The sequence below is a fragment of the Danio aesculapii genome, chromosome 24, assembly GCF_903798145.1.
Source record: "Danio aesculapii chromosome 24, fDanAes4.1, whole genome shotgun sequence".
Classification (NCBI taxonomy): domain Eukaryota; kingdom Metazoa; phylum Chordata; class Actinopteri; order Cypriniformes; family Danionidae; genus Danio; species Danio aesculapii.
In genome coordinates this window covers 17535211-17557609 of record NC_079458.1, presented here as the reverse complement: position 1 = coordinate 17557609, position 22399 = coordinate 17535211, and the positions used below count along the sequence as shown (strand labels likewise).

General features: G+C 33.3%; 2 protein-coding genes across 2 annotated transcripts in view; both read right to left on the bottom strand.

Annotated features, from left to right (window-relative positions):
* The window catches only part of rps6ka3b (ribosomal protein S6 kinase, polypeptide 3b), a 98366-nt gene extending 87545 nt beyond the window's left edge, over positions 1-10821 (bottom strand). Inside the window, exons 1-2 of the mRNA XM_056450802.1 lie at positions 10510-10821; positions 2673-2732 (exon numbers count right to left, since the gene is read on the bottom strand). Coding sequence (XP_056306777.1) covers positions 2673-2732; positions 10510-10572 — 123 coding nt within the window. The 5' untranslated portion in view covers positions 10573-10821. The remainder of the gene's footprint in view (positions 1-2672; positions 2733-10509) is intronic.
* Positions 10822-13058: 2237 nt separating this feature from the next.
* Positions 13059-21982, bottom strand: pdha1b (pyruvate dehydrogenase E1 subunit alpha 1b). Its single transcript, XM_056451176.1, has 12 exons — positions 21553-21982; positions 21114-21134; positions 20403-20471; positions 19972-20145; positions 18457-18583; positions 16467-16558; positions 16292-16384; positions 16046-16201; positions 15233-15304; positions 15016-15083; positions 14744-14852; positions 13059-13691 (listed from the first exon to the last, which is right to left on the bottom strand). Exons 1-12 carry the CDS (start codon positions 21607-21609, stop codon positions 13527-13529), a joined length of 1203 nt encoding a protein of 400 aa, XP_056307151.1. The 5' UTR covers positions 21610-21982; the 3' UTR covers positions 13059-13526.
* Positions 21983-22399: the final 417 nt, after the last annotated feature.

Sequence of the window (22399 nt, the reverse complement as noted above, 5' to 3'; positions counted from 1 at the left end):
TCTAAGCCATATGGACACATATTGGATAAGTGGAGCAAAGCCACACCACATGTAACTTAATCTTCCATAGTTAAATGAATTTGATAAAACATTTACGCTAGAAAGCACTTTATGCGTAATTGTAACTGATTTGCTGCAACGGCCCCTTTAAATATAAGATCAATGTAGCGAATTTGGACACTCTCGGCGGTGGAGCTGTTGCCATCACGACAGCCAGAGCAAATTTTGATGCTCTCGCTGCCTTCAATGTGAATGCACAGTAAAGCCTGGTTCATACTCAACGCGTCCGCTAGTTCGATTGAGTGCGCTCGGCGAATGTGACGTCATCGCTGTGTTTGTGGAGGTTTGCGTGACATGATTTCGGCTGGAAGAGCGCATATTTTTTTTTTGAGACTCAAGCGAAGAGATTTTGCCTGAAACAGGTACAAAAGTACAGACATCTTTATGATCCATAATCATAGAGATAACCAGATGATCAATAATTCTTGGCTAGAAATTGCAACAGACGTGGGAAAGGAGGAACATTTTTGTTAAAAAGTTTGGAAAAACATGAGGGATAGTTTGTTATAGTCAAAAGTGGCCCTGGCAAAAGTGGAGACCCAGGTACACAAGTTTTTCCACCATTCATAGGTTTTACACTGATGTATAGATTACAAATTTGAATTGAAAACGATTTGATAGTTACAAAACTAAAATGAAGGAACAAATTATTTTTTTGATAACTGGAAAGGACTATTTTTACAATATTTTATCTGTTTACAATATACTGACGGCCTGTTTTTTTAGACTTTATTGGTGATAATGGTCAGGAATGTTGGACTATTATTGGCTCATGTTATTTAGCATAAGAAGAGGACAGAAACTAGCCAGACAGTAATGTGTGAATTGTGAAGCAGGTTAAATCTAAAAAACATCTGTATTTTTTAGTATATGTACTTTTTTTGCTTTTATTCTTGCCATAATAAAATATATATTTGTAGAGCAACCCATGTGCTCTTGTCATTAATATTTTAATAAACTTTAATAGGTAAAACTGTCTGACATATGAACAAAAGCAAGTGATGCATCAAAGTTTGATAAAAAAAAATCGTTATAATCATTAAAATAATTTATAAAAATAATAAAAAATAATTAGTTTAATAATCTTAAACTATATTAACGATATGACGTAGTTCCAGAAACTTTCTACTTCTCTGTTTATCCGTCTGGCTTTACGGTCAGTTTCTTTTGACCACCCCCTCGTCGCTTTAAATAATATCACAATGGCAAACGCAGCAAGTATAAAAGCCTTGTCCGTTTTGTGACGTGCGCACGCAGTCAGCGGAGGTCCGCGATAAATCCAGTATAAATGCAGCTTAAGGGGCTGATCAAACTGAACGTGCTTTTTGCATTGAGAGGCGCCTTTTCTGAATGATTTACTAATGGCCGCAAGCGTTTGGGAGCTGCTTATGCGCCCTTCGTGCCTCGCATTTTTGCTATTGCTCGCTGTCCACTCGCAGTTTAAAAAAAGTCAACTCCGAGCAGAAAAAGCGCATTATGTCAGTCACGTCCTTTTCATTCTCCAATCAAATGAACGAAGAAGCCGGGTTTCGGTTGAGGCGACAGCAGTGTTTGTGTTGTCAAGACAACTACGGAGACTTTTGAAGATGGAGGAGAGACTTGTGGTTGCCGTTTTGAGTTATCCTGAGCTGTATGACTTTACAAATCTTGAATATCACAATATTCATTCATTCATTTCCTTTTCGGCTTAGCCTCTTTATTAATCAGGGGTACAGCGGAATGAACCGCCATATCACAATATTATCAAATATTAAAATGAAACCAATATAAAGTGCAACACTCGCGCACAATACGCAGCTGATTCAGTCATTGCCTAGTGACATAAAAAGCGCACTGCACTTCTTTTTGTCTTGTCAACAAAAAAGCAGTGTGGTGTGCCTCGCAGTTTTTGAACGTAAAAATCACGTTTACTGTGATTGGCTCCAAACACAGCAATTCCACGTCCTGTGTGAATACCACACCACACACTAAATTTCGGCTCATATTTTTAGCCTTTTTCAGCTGAACCAAAAAATTCTATGCATTTCCATAAAAATGAAAACAATCTGCCATTTTAAAATAAAAAAAACATACAGAATGTGTTTTCTGATGTCTTTCTTTGAACTTGAATGCATGTTACAAAAATAAAACAAAATGATCAGGGCTTGACGAATCAGGAAAGCATGTGCAAATATTAAGAGCCAATCACCGAGCGAATGTGTGCAGCAGTTTTAGTCTGTCAATATTGATAATCAACCCCAAAGTTTACAAACTAAAACAGGCTCTGCAGCATTTGCAAAAATCTCGTTGAAAACTCCATAGCGAGGATGTCAGGCAAACCTGTAGTAAAAGTTATGCGTTTCAAAACACAAATGCACTAGCGTAAATGAAGCCTCAGAAGAGCCACTTCTCTATGCTGCACACTTGAAAAGATGCTCCTTCGCAAATGTCAAGTGCTACAAAACACTGAGTAGCAATAAAATAAGGACATCAAAGCCCATGAGGGGACATGTCATGGAAAGATACGAAGGACAGGGATAAAAAGGTAGAACGAGCTTGAGAAATAGACAACTTGAGAAGACCTAGGAGAGAGAAAGAAGAGTATAGAAGCAGGGAGAAAACATGACACTTACTTGACATGATAGATTTTCATCTTCTCCCATCGAGTCCTCCAAGACATGATGGGGCTCCGTCTGTCATGTGAGAGAAAAGTGAATATGGCCATTCAGTGTCTCATGAAGCGTCACAGACAGAGCACACAATATCATGTGTTAAAGGTCTGAAGTGCACGGAAAGCAGTCACACATATTCAGACCCTTGAGTAACGGTTTAATGCCTGGTCCACATTGTGATTTGTTTTGGCCAAAAACCTGACAACTTAAACAGATCGATAAAAATCAGACCAGCGCAAAATAACAACAGCTTTTGCTTCTTCTTTTTTTAAACATGCTTTTTGTGCAGTTTATGTTCAGTAGTAAAAAGCACTGGTCATGTAGAAGCCATTGGTTATTTAATTTCATCTCAGAATGAATTAGAACATTAAATTAATACACAAAACAATTAAAGAGAGAGAGAGAGTTTTAATTTTATTGCCATTTCAGCTTCTTTGGCTATGTCATGGCAAAAAATAAAAATAGATCAATTTTACCACGTTTTATAAATACCAATTTTCTATAATTATAAAAATATTCTAACAATTAAAAGTAATCAACAGCAATAAATAATATACAAGGTAAAATACATAAATAATAATGATAATATACAAGATAAAAATCTAAAACAGTTTTTTAAGGTTTCCTTTTTATAAGAATTTTACAACTTTAGATGGATTCACATCTAAATATATTTCATCTAAAGTCTGTAGAGATAAAAACTGTTGTCTAATAACATTAAAAATGGGGCACTCCACAAGAATATGTTTAACAGTTTGGTTTCTGTTGCAATATTGACATTTTGGTGGTTCTTCTCCTTTCAGTAAATGTTCATGTGTGAGTCTTGTGTGTCCAATGTGGCATCTTGTATAAACAATCTCATCATGTCTTGACTTAAAAAATAAATTAGATTTTCTTTCTATTTCTGGCTGAATTTCAAAAAGTTTATTATCTGGGCACTGATCCCATTCAGTTTGCCATTTGTTGAGAATATAGCCTTTTATTAGTGGCTTTCAGCTTTCCTGCTAGGGCTGTTTTCAAAACAATTAAAACAAACAAATAAAATTTTTTTGACAATGAATTCAGGCATCTTATATATCATAATGTTCAGTGAAAAGAATGTTATATACACAGTGCTCAGCATAATTGAGGACACCTCGTTTTGAAAATAAATATTTTTATCCATTTCTCAGTGAATATAGGCAATGTATTTTGGTGCATTTAAATAAAACAGCTTTATTAAACAGTTATATTTATTAAAATAATATTTTAGTCACCAAACATATTCAGAAATTGAAAGATAATACAATTAAATTCAAGCAAAATATTGAAAAAAAATTTTTTTTGCTTCTTTTGATTTTTCCTCTTTTTAAAATGTGTATTTAATATTTTTCTTTAACATTTGAATTTGGTTTACTAGTTTTTGGATTGTCGTAAGTTATTTTGTTAGATAAGCTCCAGATTTGGCTTCAGTACTGACTAATCTAATGTAAATGGCAAATATAATATTGTATAGTTTCCTATTAAAAATATGAATTTAAAAGATAGATTTTTGAGGGGCGTACTCATATACGCTGAGCACTGTACATATAATGTTATATTATATATATTGATTGATTTATAGATTGATAGACAGATAGACAGACAGACAGATAGACAGATATACAGATAGATAGATAAATGAATAAAAAAATTGTTAAAAGCATATAATACATTTTAAAACACAAAAGTTTTACATATACACTTGAGCTTTTTGTTTTTGTTTTAACACTGCATTTTTAAAATGAAAATTATTCCCATCTTAGGGGCCGAGCACACCGAATGCACTGTTACGTTCCAAAAACGTAAGGCGCAACTCACTGCCTTATTTGTTGACAAGAAAAAAAAGAATGTTTTTAAGTCGCTAGACAACGACTGGATCAGCTGGGTATTGTGCTGTTGATATTAATATAATTTCAATAATTAACAATGTTGTGATTTTCAAGATTTGTGAGTCATACAGCTCTGGATAACTTAAAACAGCAACCACAAGTGTCTCCTCCATCTTTAAAAGTCTCTGTTGTTGTCTTGACATCAACAAAAAAAGATGCGACTGACGTAATGCGCTTTTCCACTCAGAGTTGACTTTTTTCAACCGCCAGCAAGCAAAACACTTGCGGTTGTAAGTAAACCAATAAAAAAAGGCGCCTCTTAACGCAAAAAGCGCGTTCGGTGTGATCGGCTCCTAAATTGGCATTTCATTAGTTATTTCATAACTGAATTAGAACATTTAATTAATATGTAGGCCTGTCATGATATCTGTTTGCTGTCGTTCAACATATTGCACCAAAATATATTGCGATAATATTATTGTTGTTTTAAGTGAAATCAAATACACAGAACTTCCCGTTCTTATATGTAAAAAGGCCTAAATACAGTTTATACATTTCTGTATATATTTTAGCTGTTGTGACGAGAGCACAGCAATGCCTCACGGCACCCCCACACATCATTTACCTCTGAGTGTTGAAGTAAAGCTGTATGTATATCGGTATTTTGATATGAAGCACTATAATTTTACTATACGTGGCTGCTAAGCACCACTTTGCGACTTGCACAACATGTGCACGTTGCTCCCATGTGTGTGTCATGCAAGCGGTGCACACGTGAACCACGCGCATTTCCCAGCCGCAGCCGATTGAAAACATCTGAACTTTTCTGGATGCCGCGAGTGCAAGTAGAACGAACCAATCTGCTTCACACTTTGTATGGAATATACACATTTCAGTAATAAAGGCAGACTAATTACTTCAGACAAACACAGTGCACCCAAACACTTTTCTCCGAAAACTTGCATCGGAGCTGCAGCAATGGTTTGTCCATTTGTCATCCTCGGAGAAAACGCTTGATGGTCGCTTTGTTACGAAAGACGACAGGGAAGCGCGATACAAGTCTACTGTAAGCGGTCAAGGAATCCACATGTTCGCTTGTCACTTCAGGTCAGAGTAATAACACATGTGAAAATGAGTGCTGTAAAGCAGCAGTGAAGAGATTGTAAATAGAAAATGATGTAAGGATGTTGCCCGAGAGGATTTTTGGTTCGTTTCTTGTGCATTCCAGCCACCAGCCCATCTGAAAGAGTTTTTAGCATAGGGGGTAATATAGTCATTCAACTTCACAATTTGTAATGTTACAATATTTATTTGAATGATGATGGCCGGTTTCTTCACTTGAAAGCTCAGATTTGATTATCAGAACTTGTTGTTGACAGAGGTTTACTGAATCATTATTATTCACACCTTACCGTTTGCTTTGATTGTTCAGAATTTTACACTTTACCATTGCACACACTTTGTAACCTTTTTTTACCATGAGTCTATTGAACACTTATGCTTATTTTAATATACAAAGATGAGATATTTTGTTTAAATATTTTTGTTTTTGACTATTAAAACTATTTTCCTTAGTAATGTTGGTAAATTAAAATAAAATGGTTTAAAAAAATCCCAATATTCCTAAATGAATTGTTAAAAAAATATTCAATAATTATCGATATCGAATTGTATGAAGCATGACGTCTTGATATTGTTTTTTTGAAATATTTGCCCAGCCCTACTTATTTTATTCCAATGAATCCAGAAATCTGTAATATCAGTCAATAGGAATTATGAATTTCATACAGTAGAAAATAGAGTTAAAGGATATAAATAATTTAAAAACACAAAAGTGTAAACACACAAGTTAAAAACAAGTGTAAGCACACAAGTTTTACATTTACACTTGCATTTTTAAATTGAAAATGATTCCCATGGTGTTACGTATATCATGCATCCACAATCAGTACTAAGAGGACAAACTTTGGCAAATATTCATCAAAATTCAACCTTGTACCTTTAAAACAATTAGTGCAGCTGTCAGTTAATCAGTTTGGAGCTCGTACATTTCTCATCACTGTTTTTTGAAAAATGAATCATCAGACGGTCATCGAACTGACTCAGTCTGTAGGCCGTCCGTCTGAGGCTGAGAGTCTGAGACTACAATGAACATTACAATCTCTGTGCGGATCAGTTTCTAAGCGATACAAAGCCTTGATTACTACAGCAGACATTCACTCCAACGCCAATATGAGCGTCTGCTCCTCTGCACCAAATGACAGTGGTGGAACGTCTTGTTAAACCGGGCCTGCATGCTGTCATTGACTGTTTAGGGTTAATTAGTCAGGGTGGCGACTCAGACGGGCCAATCTGTCACTGCGAGGGAGCGAAACTGAAGGATGGCCTGTGATCATCTGCTAGCTGGAAGGGAACACTTTGCTATCTGCCTCTCTTTTCTGCTATTCTCCTTTACAATATGTTCCTGGCAGATTTACGGCAGGCTTTTATTACTTGCGGATCAATGGGGCTGTAGCTGTAACTTCTGGAAAAATAGTGAGAGTGGAGTGGAGTAAAGTGAACAGGAGTTTTTCGAAACATACTGGATTAACCTGTGATCATTTGCATTCACGTCACATAGGTCTTACCCTTTGGAAATCAGCATGCGAAAAGTTACAATAAGGGCCAATGAATTTTTAGGAAAACCGCAGAGAGGACAAATTCAGTCTTATTGGTGTAGTACATAAAGGTTAAAAGAGATAGTTAATGAAAAGGTACTCACTATTTACTCGCCATCAAGTGTTCCAAACCTTTATGAGTTTCTTTATTGTGTTGAACACAAAAGAAGATGTTTTGAAGAATGCTGAAAACCTGTAACCATTCACTTCCATAGTAAAAACAAACACTATAAGTCAATGGTTACAGGTTTCCACTAACTCATTTGGTGTATTTTGGCTTTGGTTTATCAGGGGTCGCCACAATGGAATGAACCACCAATTCATCCCTTCCAGACAAAACCCAGCACTGGGTTTTCCAGCTTTTCTCAAAATATCTTCTTTTGTGTTCAACAGAAGACAGAAAGTCAAAAAGGTTGGAACAAGTAAAATGTGAATAAACAGGCCCTAAGCAAGGGGGGTTCAGGTGGTTCGAAACCCCCCTGCTGAAAAATCCCAGGATTTGGCTTCTATATGAGCCATTTTTTCTCATTTTTGACAGTATGCCATCATAAATTGTGAAAATAACCAATAGAAGAAGGCTTTAAGACAAATTTAAATATTATTATTAAGTAAATGAGAGTAAATGAGCTGGCCAGTTTGTTATTTGCCTATAGGCTACAGTTTTTAATTTAAAACAAGATTTAACAGATTCCTAATTGTTTTCTTTTGTTGTTTGTTTTTTTTATGATGGATGATAATAATTTAGCCTTTAAATTTAGCCTTCATATTTCTAAAATTCTAATCTCATTACATTTTATAAAATTGTCAAGACACAGTTTAAATGCACATTTGTAAATAAACATAATTTTTTGTAAACATAAAATAGTATGGTAAACACTTTGACAAAAATTTAGGAAATATTTTTGTTAAATCGAAAAATTGAGTAATTAAAATCATCCGACGCCAATACACTAGTGGTTAAGTGCAGCAACATATAGCACCATGGTGCTCAGGGCGACCCAAGTTCAATTCCTGGCTCGAGGTCCTATACCCATCCTTCCTCTCTGCTCCCAATGCTTTCCTGTCTGTCCTCCACAATTCTATTGCAATAAAAAGGTGAAAAAAAATAATAATAATAATATTATATATATATATATATATATATATATATATATATATATATATATATATATATATATATATATATATATATATATATATATATCCAGCAAAATTTTGTGCTTAAATTTTTTTTTTTTGAGGAAAAAAGAACCAGCTGTTTTAATAGGCTGGCTACAGGCCTGGTAAATGATGATGAATTTTCAGTTTTGGGTGAACTATCCATTTAAAAAGTCAGTCAAAAACCGGCTCTGGTTTTAATTCTGTCTCAGATTTTAACATTAGTTATTTAGCACAGAAAATTTTTTACTATACTCTGTTCTAGGCCTAATTAGTATTAGTTTGTTATCATTGTATGCACTGTTTCAATTAACTGATTCCAATATTTGACATCAAAAGACATTAAGATTTTCTGTTTCTTTTTTTTTTTTTTTTTTTTTTTAACAGGTAAAACAGTTCTTGAGAACTTCAACATAGCACAATGCACAACGAGATAAGGAGATTTTTAGCAGTATACATTGTCATTGACCATCATCTCCTTTTGTGCTCAATCAAACATCAAAAAGTCAAACAGGTTTGGAATCACATGAGGGTGACTAATGATGATAGAATTGTTTTATTTTCACATTCTGAATTACATAACAGTTCACTTTGGATTTCTTCTGAATGATCCTGTAATATATTCCATAGTTTTAATAGGAAGCTATACGGTATTATAGTTGTGCATTAGATTAGTCAGTACTGAAGCCATATCTGGAGCTTATCTAACTAAATAACATACAGTAACGGTCCAAAAACTAGTACACCCAAATAGGCATGGGCCGGTATACGATTCTGACGGTAAGATAACCTTGGATAAAAATATTTTCGTGGTTTCGCGGTATTGTGATTACTGCTCTAAAATATATTCTTTTTAAATGTCTGGGTAAAAAACAAGATCTTTTTTTCCCTTTTAAACACCATTTAAAATATTTTTAACAGTAAACATGTCAGGCTAAATAATCATTGACTTCTGCTGTCTTCATTTATTTCAAAAACAGATTTTTTTTTTTTATAATTTTAAATGACATATTTGGATATCTTTTCTGCTGGAGCTTATCTAACAAAATAACTTACGATAACTGTCAAAAAACTTGTACACGCCAATAGGCATGGGCCGGTATGATTTGTCCTAAACAACAAAACAATAAAAGTACATTAAAAAAATCGTACACATACCTTAAGGTACGGTATTGCAGAAAAATTTGATTTTCAATTTCCAAACCGCATTATACCTTGAAAACGGTTATTGTCTCATGCCTACACCCAAATTTATGTTATAGAAAAATATTAAATACAAATGTAAAAAAAAAGATGAAAAATAAAGAGAGGCAAAACATTTGAAAAATGTAGTTGAAATTTTGTAGGTAATTTTTTTCTTAATCTTTCAATTTATAAATATGTTTGGTGACTAAAATTATATAAATATATATAATATATTATTATATAAATATTTCAGTTTAATAAAGCTGTTTTATTTAAATGCACCAAAATACATTGCCTATATTCACTGAGAAATGGATAAAAATATTCATTTTTAAAAATGGGTGTACTCAATTATGCTGAGCACTATAATTATTTAATATGACTTGTCATCAAATTTTCTTGGCATCTCCTATAAACTATTGTTACACTGAATGACATTTTAAAGGGTGTCTGTTTGACAATTTATGGCTAAACATATCACAGTTTCTTCTTTATTTTGTTCAAAAATTGACAAAAGTACAGTGTTAACTAAAATGACATTTCTCGATGACAGAGCAAAGATTCATTCCACAGAAGAACTGATTCGTCACCACCAAACTGTCATCTTCAGCACGAATCAGACTGAGGTCCGCGAACAAGTCTCATTCATCAAAACTTTAATCTCCATTAACAAAACATAGCATACAATATGAATTCGCGTGCTACTTACAAAGTAACTACAAGTCTAAAAATGTGAAAGGCCTTTGACATACGGATCGTTTTAAAAGCATCTACGCGCAAGGGTCACACTCTATAACCGCTAATCCCCAACATCGGATATACAGATAGAGATCTGGAACAGGTTGTACACCAACGGCACACAGAAACAAAACGGCGTCAAAAACAGAAGTGCTGCTTATATTATTAACATGTCAGCGATTTAAACCTGTGAATGCAGCGGAGACTCACCTCGCTCGCCGCACTCCCGATTGCCATCTTTCTCCAAGGGTCAACTAGTTGTGCCAGGGGCATCTTCACTTTTTGCAAGGCTCCTTTTTTAAATAAATCAGACTCAAAAAGGAAATTCTGAGGCACTTTGAAGAAATTACGTCTGCTTGTTTCCGCGCTTTTGACACTGAGTGAAGAAAGCTGGGCATCCGTTGCGCATCCAAAAGCGCCGCCACCTTTTCCTCCGCTCACCTCTGCCAGTCAGTGCAGCGTTTCCATAGGAATAAAATGACCGTGCCCCTGATCTCGTGCCAGTCGCCCTCTCTCTCTCGCTCTCTCCCCTCTGACAGAAAAAACACACGTTTACGGGCTCTACTCACTTCCGCTTCTTCCAGTGTGACGAATCGGATTGGCTAACGCGCTTGTCAATTATTGACAGAAGGGCGGGGCTGAAGCTGTGGCGCTCAAACAGACCGACAGGTGAGAGCCTCAATCTAAAGTATATTTAAATAACAATCACCTTTATTTACTATAATTATTTTTTTTGTAGGTATGTAATACCGATAACTTTTTGAGGAAAATGTACCATATTTCAGGATTCATTAATAAGTTGTATTTCAAGTGGATGAATTTGCATGTTCTTCCAGTGTTTGCGTAGGTTTCCTTCTGTTTCCGCCACAAGTTTAAAGACATGAAGGTACATTGAAGGCTAAATTGAAAATTTTAATTTCTACATGAATGCTAAATTGTCCGTAGTGTATGTGTGTGAATGGGACCGTGTGGGTGTTTCCCAGTGTTGGTTGCGGCTGGAAGGGCATCTGCTGCGTAAAATATATGCTGGATAAATTGGCGGTTCATTCCGCTGTGGCGACCCTAGATTAATAAAGGGACTAAGCCGAAAATGAATGAATGAATTTAGAGTGGATTTTTTGACACTAGAGGATATTTATCTCGTAATTCTTCACGTGTTCATTATAAATAAAAGAAGTAATAAATTAAATATAAAAATATAATACAGAAAATTCGAAAGACCCTCTCCTCAATGACAAAGGTCCTGATTTTATCCTATACATGAGCTAATTTGTCTTATTTTAACTGCTATGCCATCATAAATAGTGAAAATAACACATGGAAAAGGCTTTAAGACCAAACAAAATGCCATATTAAAATTTATTTGAAAACTAATATGACTTTTTTGTTATCCATAAATCTTCAATCAAATCAAATGTACTTTTTTTTTTACAAGAGAGGCTAGAAAAATTGTAAAGCTCTTTTATTATTATTATGTTTTAATTTTTTATTATTCAAATAGCCAAATTCTGACTGAGGACAGTTGAACGTTCTGGCTAGTTTATATGCTAAGGCTACAATGGGCTACAGTTTTTAACTAAAAACTTTGACAGATTCTTATTTTTTCTAATGATTTATGATGTAATAAATTTGTATTTTAAAAATAATTATTTATTAATTTTTCTTTATTCTAAATGTTTAGGAAATATTTTGGTACATTAAATGTGTCATTGTGATGACGATCAAACAAAAAGTTCTTAAATTGTCACTAAAATACAGTATTTAAATCTTATACATTGTAAATTGTGTGAATAACTGCAAAAAGGTCCACATTTCGAGAAAAAGAACCACCCCTTATACCAGGCTGGCAACGGGGCTGCTATATGACATGTCTATACATTTAGCCTGTATAACAATTGATATGACATCATACTTTATCTGTAGCTAGTAGTAAATCTGTTCAGCAACTATATTACAAATTCAGACTTAAATTTTGGACACAAAATGTCCTTTAGCCTACTTCTTCTCCATATGTAAACATATGAAAACGAATTAATAGTATTTATTATTAGTAATATTTCTAATGTTAATTTCACTGGATATATGTACACAGAAACCAACAATTGGCATTTACTTATATATTACGTGACGTAAATGGAGTTTGTTAGTGTCTATACTGATTCATCATAATCCATCATCATTTTTGGGTGACATCATATGACACACATACACTGCCTGGAAAGTACGTAAGAATGTGGGCGACCTCCAATGAATTGGCATTTATTTTTCAGCTGTGATTTAAACATTTTTAAGCAGATGAGGAGAGCGACATCTGCTGGTATCCCTGATCATTTCTTCCGTTTAATTCAGTGACTCAGGATTTAACCAAATTAACAATGACACAGACAGCCAATTTCAAATGACAGTACTACATATTTATACATTATAACCTTAGTTAAATAAATAATTTTAGTTCCCATTACATGTTTTCTAAAAACTCTCAAAATTTGCTGAATAAATATCATAGCTAAAATATGTTTTGTAAATGGAAACGGTATTTCCGAACATTCAAAATGTCTGGTTTGTTTTACCTAATTTTCTTGCTTATATACTGTTATTTATGTTAGGAACCATTAAATTTAGCACTTTTTCAAACATTAGGATAAAGTTATGTTCCCTGAATGTTCAATAGCAAAAGAAACAACAATATTTATTTGACAACATTTTGAGGACATTATTTATATAAACATAAAGTGAACAAAAATGACACTTAATGGATGTTCAATTACTGAAAATGTTTATTCATAACTTTGAGAGAACGTTGCCAGAATATTCTGTAAATGTTCCCAGCATGCATAGGTTCTAATGACAGTATTGTTTCAAACAGCAATTCATTCAATCCTAAACTATACAGAGTTCAATGAATTCATGATCAAAAACTTCATATTGAGCATCATTTTGCAATATGGAGATTAAAAATAAATATATATAATTCATTGCTAAAGATTCCATTCAGAGACAATGATTGAGCTCATTAATATCTGTTTACAAAAAATCTATTTTTCCGATATTGGGATTAAACATTGATCATTCTACAGTATGTGTTTATGATATATCAACAGTCTGCACATCTAAAAGTACCAGCTGTAAAGGAATGTAATTATGTTTTTATGAATATTAATATTATCCATATTTTTGTGCATATAGGATTATGAGAGGAATGGATAGTTGCATCATTAGCATGTTCTTCAGCTGATGGATTTGAGCCTCGTCCAGGGGTTTGTGCCTCTGACCTCTAAGGGAGTGTCATTGTAGAAGATGTGGTTGCACAAATCCTCTAGCGGCGGCTCTGGATCAGTGGTCGCAAACTGTGCTGCTTCTTCCACCTCCTTACGTATATCTGCATCAATGTCCTGTCATGATTAAAACAACATAATATGGGGTGTTAAACCTCTAGTACTCTTCACTTAGCAATAAAATAATGTAAAACCAGATTAAAAAATATACAAGCCAGATAGAAAAGTATATATATATACATATACACACATATACATATATATATATATATATATATATATATATATATATATATATATATATACATATACATATATATATATATATATATATATATATATATACACACACACACACAGTTGAAGTCAGAGTTATTAGTCCCCCTTAATAATTAAGGGGAGCTAATAATTCTGACTTCAACTGTATATTTAATATAATTATTATTATTTTCCCCCAATTTCTGTTTAACGGAGAGAAAAATTTGTAACTCATTTCTAATAACTGATTTCTTTTATCTTTGTCACGATGACAGTAAATAATATTTGACTAGATATTTTTCAAGACACTTCTATACAGCTTAAAGTGACATTTAAAGGCTTAACTAGGTTAATTAGGTCAAATAAGCAGGTTAGGGTAATTAGCCAAGTAATTGTATAATGATGATTTGTTCTGTAGACTATATATATATATATATATATATATATATATATATATATATATATATATATATATATATAATAAATATATATATATATATATATATATATATATATATATATATATATATATATATATATATATATATATATATATATATATATATATATATATATATATATATATATATATATATATATATATATATATATATATATATATATATAAAAAGACTATACAGTTTTTTCTGCATATTTTTATTATGGTATTTTTTTCAGTTACTGTTAGACAATTTGAATGTAATTTATGCACAATTTATTTCTATATAAAATAAAAAAATTGAAAAACAAATGAACATTATTTTCAATTAATAGGATGCAGAGTTGCAAGTTTTGTACCATTCAGATAAAGTCAACAAAAAAAATGTTACATTTTTAACTCTAAAATGGCCGATGGCCACCAGAATCTCTTGGTGAAATGAACAATATGCAGAAAATGATGTATGCAGTACCTTGATCTCCTCCAAACTGGCCATGTTGCTGTTAATCATGCGGTCCTTAAGCGTTGTGATGGGATCACTCTTACTGCGAACTTCCTGGATCTCCTCACGTGTGCGATAACTAATAGAAGAAACTCATTAAAGGTACTTTGAATAGTGAGCTCAATGAAATAATGTGCTAACTACCTAAAACTAAGGATGTAATGATAGGGTCAATCAGTTGAGGACTGGATTTTAAAAGAGGGCCTGCGACGGGGAGGGGAAAGGCTGAAGTTCAACCTCACCTGACCCCAGGATCGCTCATGCTGTGGCCATGATAACGATATGTCTGCAACTCCATTAATATGGGACCCTAAAGAGCACAGGCCAAACATTTGCCTACCAGTAAAAGGCCGGATTGCACTATAACGGATGTTTGGTTACAAAACCTGTCTGTGTCTAAATCTATAACCACTACATACTTGACTTGTTAAGCGAGTGAAATATACGTTTTTTCTTTACCTTTCCAGATCTGCAATAATCTGCTGCAAACTTGGTTGCTTCTCTGACACCAAGAACATCCATACCATCAACCTGGAGAAAACATGGGAAAAGGGTTTGACTTGCATTTAGATTATAAAAAAATATTACAATTTGAAGTAATTATTGTCCATTTTATTATAATTTCTATTTACTTGATGGCTGTCTGATGGATTACTGCCTTCAATGTCATATGATCTTTCAGAAATCGTTTATTAGCTACTATTGGTTTTCAGTTCAACAGTTTTTGTTAATCAAGTTGTTAGCAAGAAATTGAAATTATTAAAGTTTTTGCAGCTTAATTTTTTTTGATTAAACATTTGTGACATCTTTTTCAAAGAGAAGTTTTGAAAATAAATATCTTTTGCAAATTATTTACTGTCACTTTTGAGACATTAAACTAAAACTGAATTCATTTCGGAATATTTTTAAAATATTAACTTTTTATTTACCTGCATACTTACCTGCAACTGTTTTCAACATCAATAATAATAATAGTAGTTTACTGAGCACCAGATTAGCATAATTACAATGATTTCTGAAGGATCATTTTTTATCAAAATTCAGCTTAAAATCACAATAAAAATACATAATATAATATTTTACAGTAAAAAATGTATTAAAATTGTAATAATGCTTCACAATATTTTTGTTTGACTATATATATTTTTTTATTATTGACAATAACTTAAAAAACTTTAGGGGAGTGTAGATGCTCACATAATGTTTGCATGCACTGGTTAGAGTTGTGATGCAGCAACATCAACAAACACACACATAAAAAATAAGAATCACCCTCAGTCCAGGAATAAAGTCTCCTCTCTTGTAATAGTCTGTGCTGGCTGAGGCTCGTTCCACTGATGTTCCCATGCCATATTTATTATTCTCACAAATGAAAATGCAGGGGAGTTTCCACAAAGCTGCCATGTTAAACGACTCGAAGATCTGACCCTGATAAGCAGATGAATCAGATAAGATGTTATTTTGCAACAGTAGATCGCATGCAAACCTGTGAGTGCATGGTGAAAATGTTGCTTTCACCTGATTGGCAGCTCCGTCTCCGTACAGGGTGACACAAACCTCATTCTTCCCCTGATACTGACATGCCAATGCCACACCTGCCCCGAGAGGAACCTTCAAAACAGACCCATTACATAGCAATAAGCTTTGATCATTGTGTTTTTTTTTTTTATTAGCTCTAATTTGTGTATCTTACCTGGGCACCAACAATACCATTACCGCCATAGAAATTCTTGGCATACATGTGCATAGAGCCACCCTTGCCCTTAGCAACACCACCCCTTCTGCCTGAAATAGACACGTTTACATGTTTACACATTTTTCATTTTGCTTACATAAGACATTTTCTTTCAGCTTTAAATTATGAAAACCTTACATTTAAAAATCAATGACAAGGCCCTATTTACATTTGATAACAGTTAAAGATTTTTAATGTTTTCAATATGTTCTTTTACTAATCAAGCATTTATTTGAGCAATAATGCAGTAAATATGAAAATACCTTGCTTTTGTGTACTTTAATGATCATTTATGACACAGTGGTTTTATTTTTCAGAAGCCATTACGTCGGTGTCATCTGATCCAGTGAAAACTTAAAAATATGCTGATTTGATGTTCAACAATCTTTCCTGGAAACTGTGATAATTTTAGATTTTGATATGAATAGAACGTTTATCTTCTACATATTTACACATAGAGATGAACTAATCTATTAGCCCATCTGTCATTACAGAAAAAACAAATGTGTTTTTGCTAAAACTGAACAATTTATTTTAAATAATTCATTTTTTGGCAAATAATAAAGTGAAACAACTAAATAGATTTTATGAATATTTGTTATGTAAAAAAGTTTAAATGCATTTGAGCCGGCACACTTATCTCATTAGTCTAAAAACAAGCAAGCATAACATTCAACCTTAAAATATATCCTCTATTAATAATGAATTACTGTCATTTGGCATAAATAATAATCATTCATTCATTTTCTTTTTGGCTTAGTTCCTTTATTAATCTGGGGTCACCACAGCGGAATGAACCGCTAACTTATCCAGCATATGTTTTTTGCACTACGGTCAATTTTAGCCTATCCAATTCACCTGTACCACATGTCTTTGGACTGTGGGGGAAATAGGAGCACCCGGAGGAAACCCACGTGAACAAGGGAAGAACATGCAAACTCCATATAGAAACGCCAACTGACCAAGCCAAGGCTCGAACGAGTAAGCTTCTTGATGTGAGGCAAACATGCTACCCACTGCGCCACAGTGTCGCCTAAATTATAATAATGATGATAATAATAATAATAATAAACAAAGTGCTTTATTATATTTTTCATCATGTAAAAAGTAAATTACTTTTTACTAAAGTACTGAACTGAAGTTTACTGCCATTACTAATTCACCAACGTCACTTTAGAGCTAGTGTTTAAATGATTCTCCAGCGTAATGTCTAAAGTGATGACAAAACAGCTGATTTTGCTGACACTTTAAGACTATAAGGCTGAACGTGACATGAAATGCCATCATTCTACAGAGATATCTCCCTACAGTATTACAGTCTATTACAGTCTACAGTATTTCTCTGTTGCAATAGCGATATCACAATAACTAACCCTGAAAAAAGCACCAGTACCATCAGTACCAGATTGCTGTTGTAAGGAAAAATAATAAACACATGCGGGCATTTCTTCTTTCTTTCTGCCAATGCTCTTTCTCCCACCAGTGCTCATATACAGCCATATTGCACTGCTACTTGTGTGATATTGCTCATATATATATATATATATATATATATATATATATATATATATATATATATATATATATATATATATATATATACAGTATATATACAGTGTATATATTGGTTTAATTCTGAATTAAAATCCTTTTTTTATCTGTAAATTACAGCAGAGAGATTTTTTTTACAAAATAAATTTAAAATGTTGTAATTTAAAGTTTTTTTGCAATCAAATTTTGTTATTGTGTACTTTCTTGTGATTATTCTATCATTCTATTTATTTGATATTATATCTCATATCAGATAAATTATGCAAAATATCAGAAACGATCAGACAGGTTTTAGATCTGAGATCATTCAAATTCACGGAAAATCAAAACTGCACTCATCTCTCCGATAAACTATACAGTTTTTCTTTTAATGGTGCTGTATGGCTGAAGTGACCACCTGTGAGCTCTGCCATGATCTCCTTCACAGACACTCCTCTGGTGTAGGTGTAACCATGAGCCCTGTATGCTGTGATCAGGTGATCTGTGGGCTTGATACCAGCCTCAATGCCAACAGCACAAGCCTCCTGAGAGAGACAGAGAGAGAGCAAACCAATCATTTGAAAGTGAATGTGTATGTGTGTGAACAGCAGTTATGCACCTTTTTCCAGTGATGCCCTAACACAAACGATAGGACTAACTTTTGTTGACTTATTATAATTACATAATATCACTATATTCTCCTCACAGTTCATCCATCAAATATTAAAGAATATTATAATTAATATAAAACTTTAAGCAAAACACTTGAAAACTTAAAAAGAGTCATTCGGCAACAATTTTACTGTAAGAAATATACAATTGATCTTAAAAATTAGTGAACTCAAAAGAGCCACATACAGTATATGCATGTGGTCCTAATGTAGGGCTGCACGATATTGGAAAAAACAGACATTGAGATCATTTATTTTTATGCGATACATATTGTGATATTGAATATAATTTGACAAGATGACTTGAATGGCTCTATTTGGAAGGAATTTGTAAATTTGGATAATTTTGTAGGCCAGTATTTGTGCATAAAATATAATAAACCAATCACAAGCATTGATAAATACAGTAGAAAAAATAAAAATCAAATGACCAATGCTTTATAGTTTTCTGGTACACTTTAAAAATTATTTGTCAATTAACAGTTTCCATATTCCATTCCAACAGTTTCAGTTTATTTACAGTTGTAAATTGCACTATAGTAGCTTGATCTCTACTCTGTCGACTTTTGATGTTGAAAATTCAACTCTACAGTTTAACAAAGTGACTTTTATTGCCATTTTAGTAGTTTGAAATCATTTAATATTTAAGAAATAATATATAGAGAAATAAATCTGTAAAATAACCTTGTAAAATAACAATGCACCGTAATATATAACACCAACCCAGAGAATATAGCACTTTGAAATATTAAAATGTTAATAAGTGTCACGTTTTCCAACTTTTTAAGGTTATTGTAATATATACTTTTGGTAACACTTTACAATAAGGTTCATTAGTTAATGCATTTATTAACATTAACTAATCATGAACAACACTTGTACAACATTTATTAATCATAACTGAACTAGCATGCTTGTTAACATTGGTTAATGCACCGCGGGTTAACATGAACTAACAATGAACAACTGTATTTTCATTAACTAACGTTAACTAACATGAACAATTACAATAGTACAGTAGTAAATGTATTGTTCATTGTTTGTTCATGTTAGTAAATGCATTAACTAACATTAACTAAGGAACCTTATTGTAAAGTGCAACCATACTTTTTAATAGTAACTTTCCCCAGCACTATTTGTAGCTAACCTTATTATAAATAGATATTTGTTTCAGTTAGTTTGAATAGAAGTTGCCCAAACAGGAAGTGCAACCCATAATTTGAAATGGTTGCATAAAAAAAAGTGAATAGACTTTTTTTTACCTGGCCATCATACAGATGACAGAAGCCTCGTATGATCTTCTGCTTGTAAAGCTGATCTGCCTTCAGCTCCATTCGTCTCATAGTCTGCATTGTGCGATAGTACTTGAGTCCATCCTCTCTGGTGAGCACCGTCTGGACCGATGGGCCTTCGTCCAAACGATGAAGGTCACACCTCTGAATTCAAATTTATCTTTATCTCTATAGCGCGTTTTACAATGTAGATTGTGTCAAAGCAGCTTAACTCAGATCTAGTAAAGTTGAAGCTGCTCTAGTAAACTGAAACTTCTGCAGTCCAGTTTCCACATTTGAAATTAATTTAGTTTAGTTAAAAATTAAACATTTCTAGCTTTAAAAAAAAAGGTTTCATGCACTGATCTATATAGATTGAATCTCTTATAGATTAGTGGTTTGATATAACATGCCAACTTTACCTTTATGTCAAAGTTAGCCTGAGGTGTGAAGTCGGCAAATGAACGTGATGATACCACCACTCTGGAGCCCTGGAGAAGAGCAGAGCAGTAATAAGTGACTTTGGAAAAGCATTTAAAAAACAAATCAGCTTGTAAAATGTTGAGCGTGAGCATGAATCGGGAGTTGCTGAGACTTTTATTTCACTATGTCAATGTACTTCCAACTGAAATTGAATGGGGGAAGGGTTTTCTTGTTGCGCATCATTCCAGACTTCGATTGAACATTACCAAAACACTTTTTTTTCAGTTGGTCACACTGTGCATGCGAAATTCTGTCGTACGGCGCTGCAAAAAGGGGCGAGATTAAACAAGATGATTAGACATTAAAAAAAGTGAGCGATTGGGCCATATTTTACATTCCTGTTCAGAGAGATCAGGTTTTGGTCTCACGCAGTCAAGTAATGCGATTTCGCAGGTCACCAAGCTTGAACTTTGCAATGCAGCAAAGTGCGAAACTTGTTGCACGAGCTTGCGTTATAAGTCTGATGCATTCGTGTGCATATGAATGGAAGTCTATGGGGAGAAAAGTGCATACTAAATTTTTACTAAATATTACTGCATACTAAATACTGAGGAATACAGACCTCAAAGCTTTTGATCAGTAGTGTATGTGGATCTTCGTAATATAATAATGAATAAGTCAATTTAGAGTTCAAACCTTGACCATCTTACCTCTGACACTGTCTGGGCACCCTATAAAACACAGTCAAAAATATTAAAATATTACAAATGATTAATGGGGTTAATAAACCACACTATAGTCAACACTGTACATTTCTGAACTAGCTACAAATTGTAAACAGCAGAAAAAGGTCACAAAATAACGGTCCATATGATCAGACCAAAAACATTAAATCAAGTCTCGTTTCAATAAATTACAATGAAACTATTCTAAAGACTGTGACTCAGCAATTTAACCATTTCAGCGGCTGTGTAATTTACAGTAAGCATAACTCTGCATTTACTGTACGCCATCAACAAGGTCGATGAGTCTACAGAGATCTAGTTCAGCCTCTTGTAAATCTTTTAATGCCTCTAAGCTAAACAGAGATTGAACCTTTCAATGCCTCTGTATCTTTACCAATAAAGAGGTAAACATTATGATACCTACATTTACTTTGGCACCTCCTTTAAGCGCGTTTGCAATCACCGTCAGCATGTTCTGCATGCTCCAAACCTCGGACTGATTGTGAACGAGTGTTCCTGGAGGATCAACCTCACAAACACCGAGCTGAAGCCAGAAACACTCACACTAGATCAGTATGGCTGAGGATTTGACTACAGTCTGCTTCAAAAATTAAAGTTCAGCTTAAGCTTGCACAGCAACAGCAATGATAATGGTGGAAAATTTTTTAAAGTATTATTCGAATAATGAAAATCGAATTGATAAAACAATATTAGATTATATAAAAGGTGTTATGAATAAAGCAAATCTTTTTTTAAATATCTGATTTAAAAACGATAATATAAAAGAGATGGATGGATGGATGGATGGATGGATGTATGGATGGATGGATGGATAGATAGTGTTACATTTCATTTTTACTGTGTTGGATATTAAATATTTAATTTAAATAATATCCATAAATATCAATAATATTCATATTAATATCCTTATTAATATCCATGAATATCAATTGATAAACTCGATGTATATTTAACATCAGCTATTGCAATCAGATAGCAGTTAAAAGCAGTAACAGGACTTTTATTTTGACGACTTGTAAAGAACATCATTTACGGTCATGTTATTTTCGTGAAATAGAACAGCGCCACCAAGCGGTAAAAATCCTTTAAAGCTAAATGTTTTTTCATGGATATTAATTTCTAAATTCACCCACCTGTTTGGTTATGCCCCCCCTCCCTCCCGTAATAAAAAAAAAATCTTGAATACATATTAAAAAATGTGATTATAATAACATGATAGATGATGATAAACCTTTTATCAAAGAATAAAT

Excerpts from the sequence above, each read along its gene's own strand:
- pdha1b (XM_056451176.1), bottom strand. The coding sequence starts at position 21,609 with ATGCAGAACATGCTGACGGTGATTGCAAACGCGCTTAAAGGAGGTGCC. Across the intron at positions 16,385-16,466 it reads ATGGTATTGTTGGTGCCCAG|GTTCCTCTCGGGGCAGGTGT; the intron begins GTAAGATACACA and ends TCTGTTTTGAAG. Across the intron at positions 13,692-14,743 it reads CCAGTTTGGAGGAGATCAAG|GACATTGATGCAGATATACG; the intron begins GTACTGCATACA and ends TAATCATGACAG.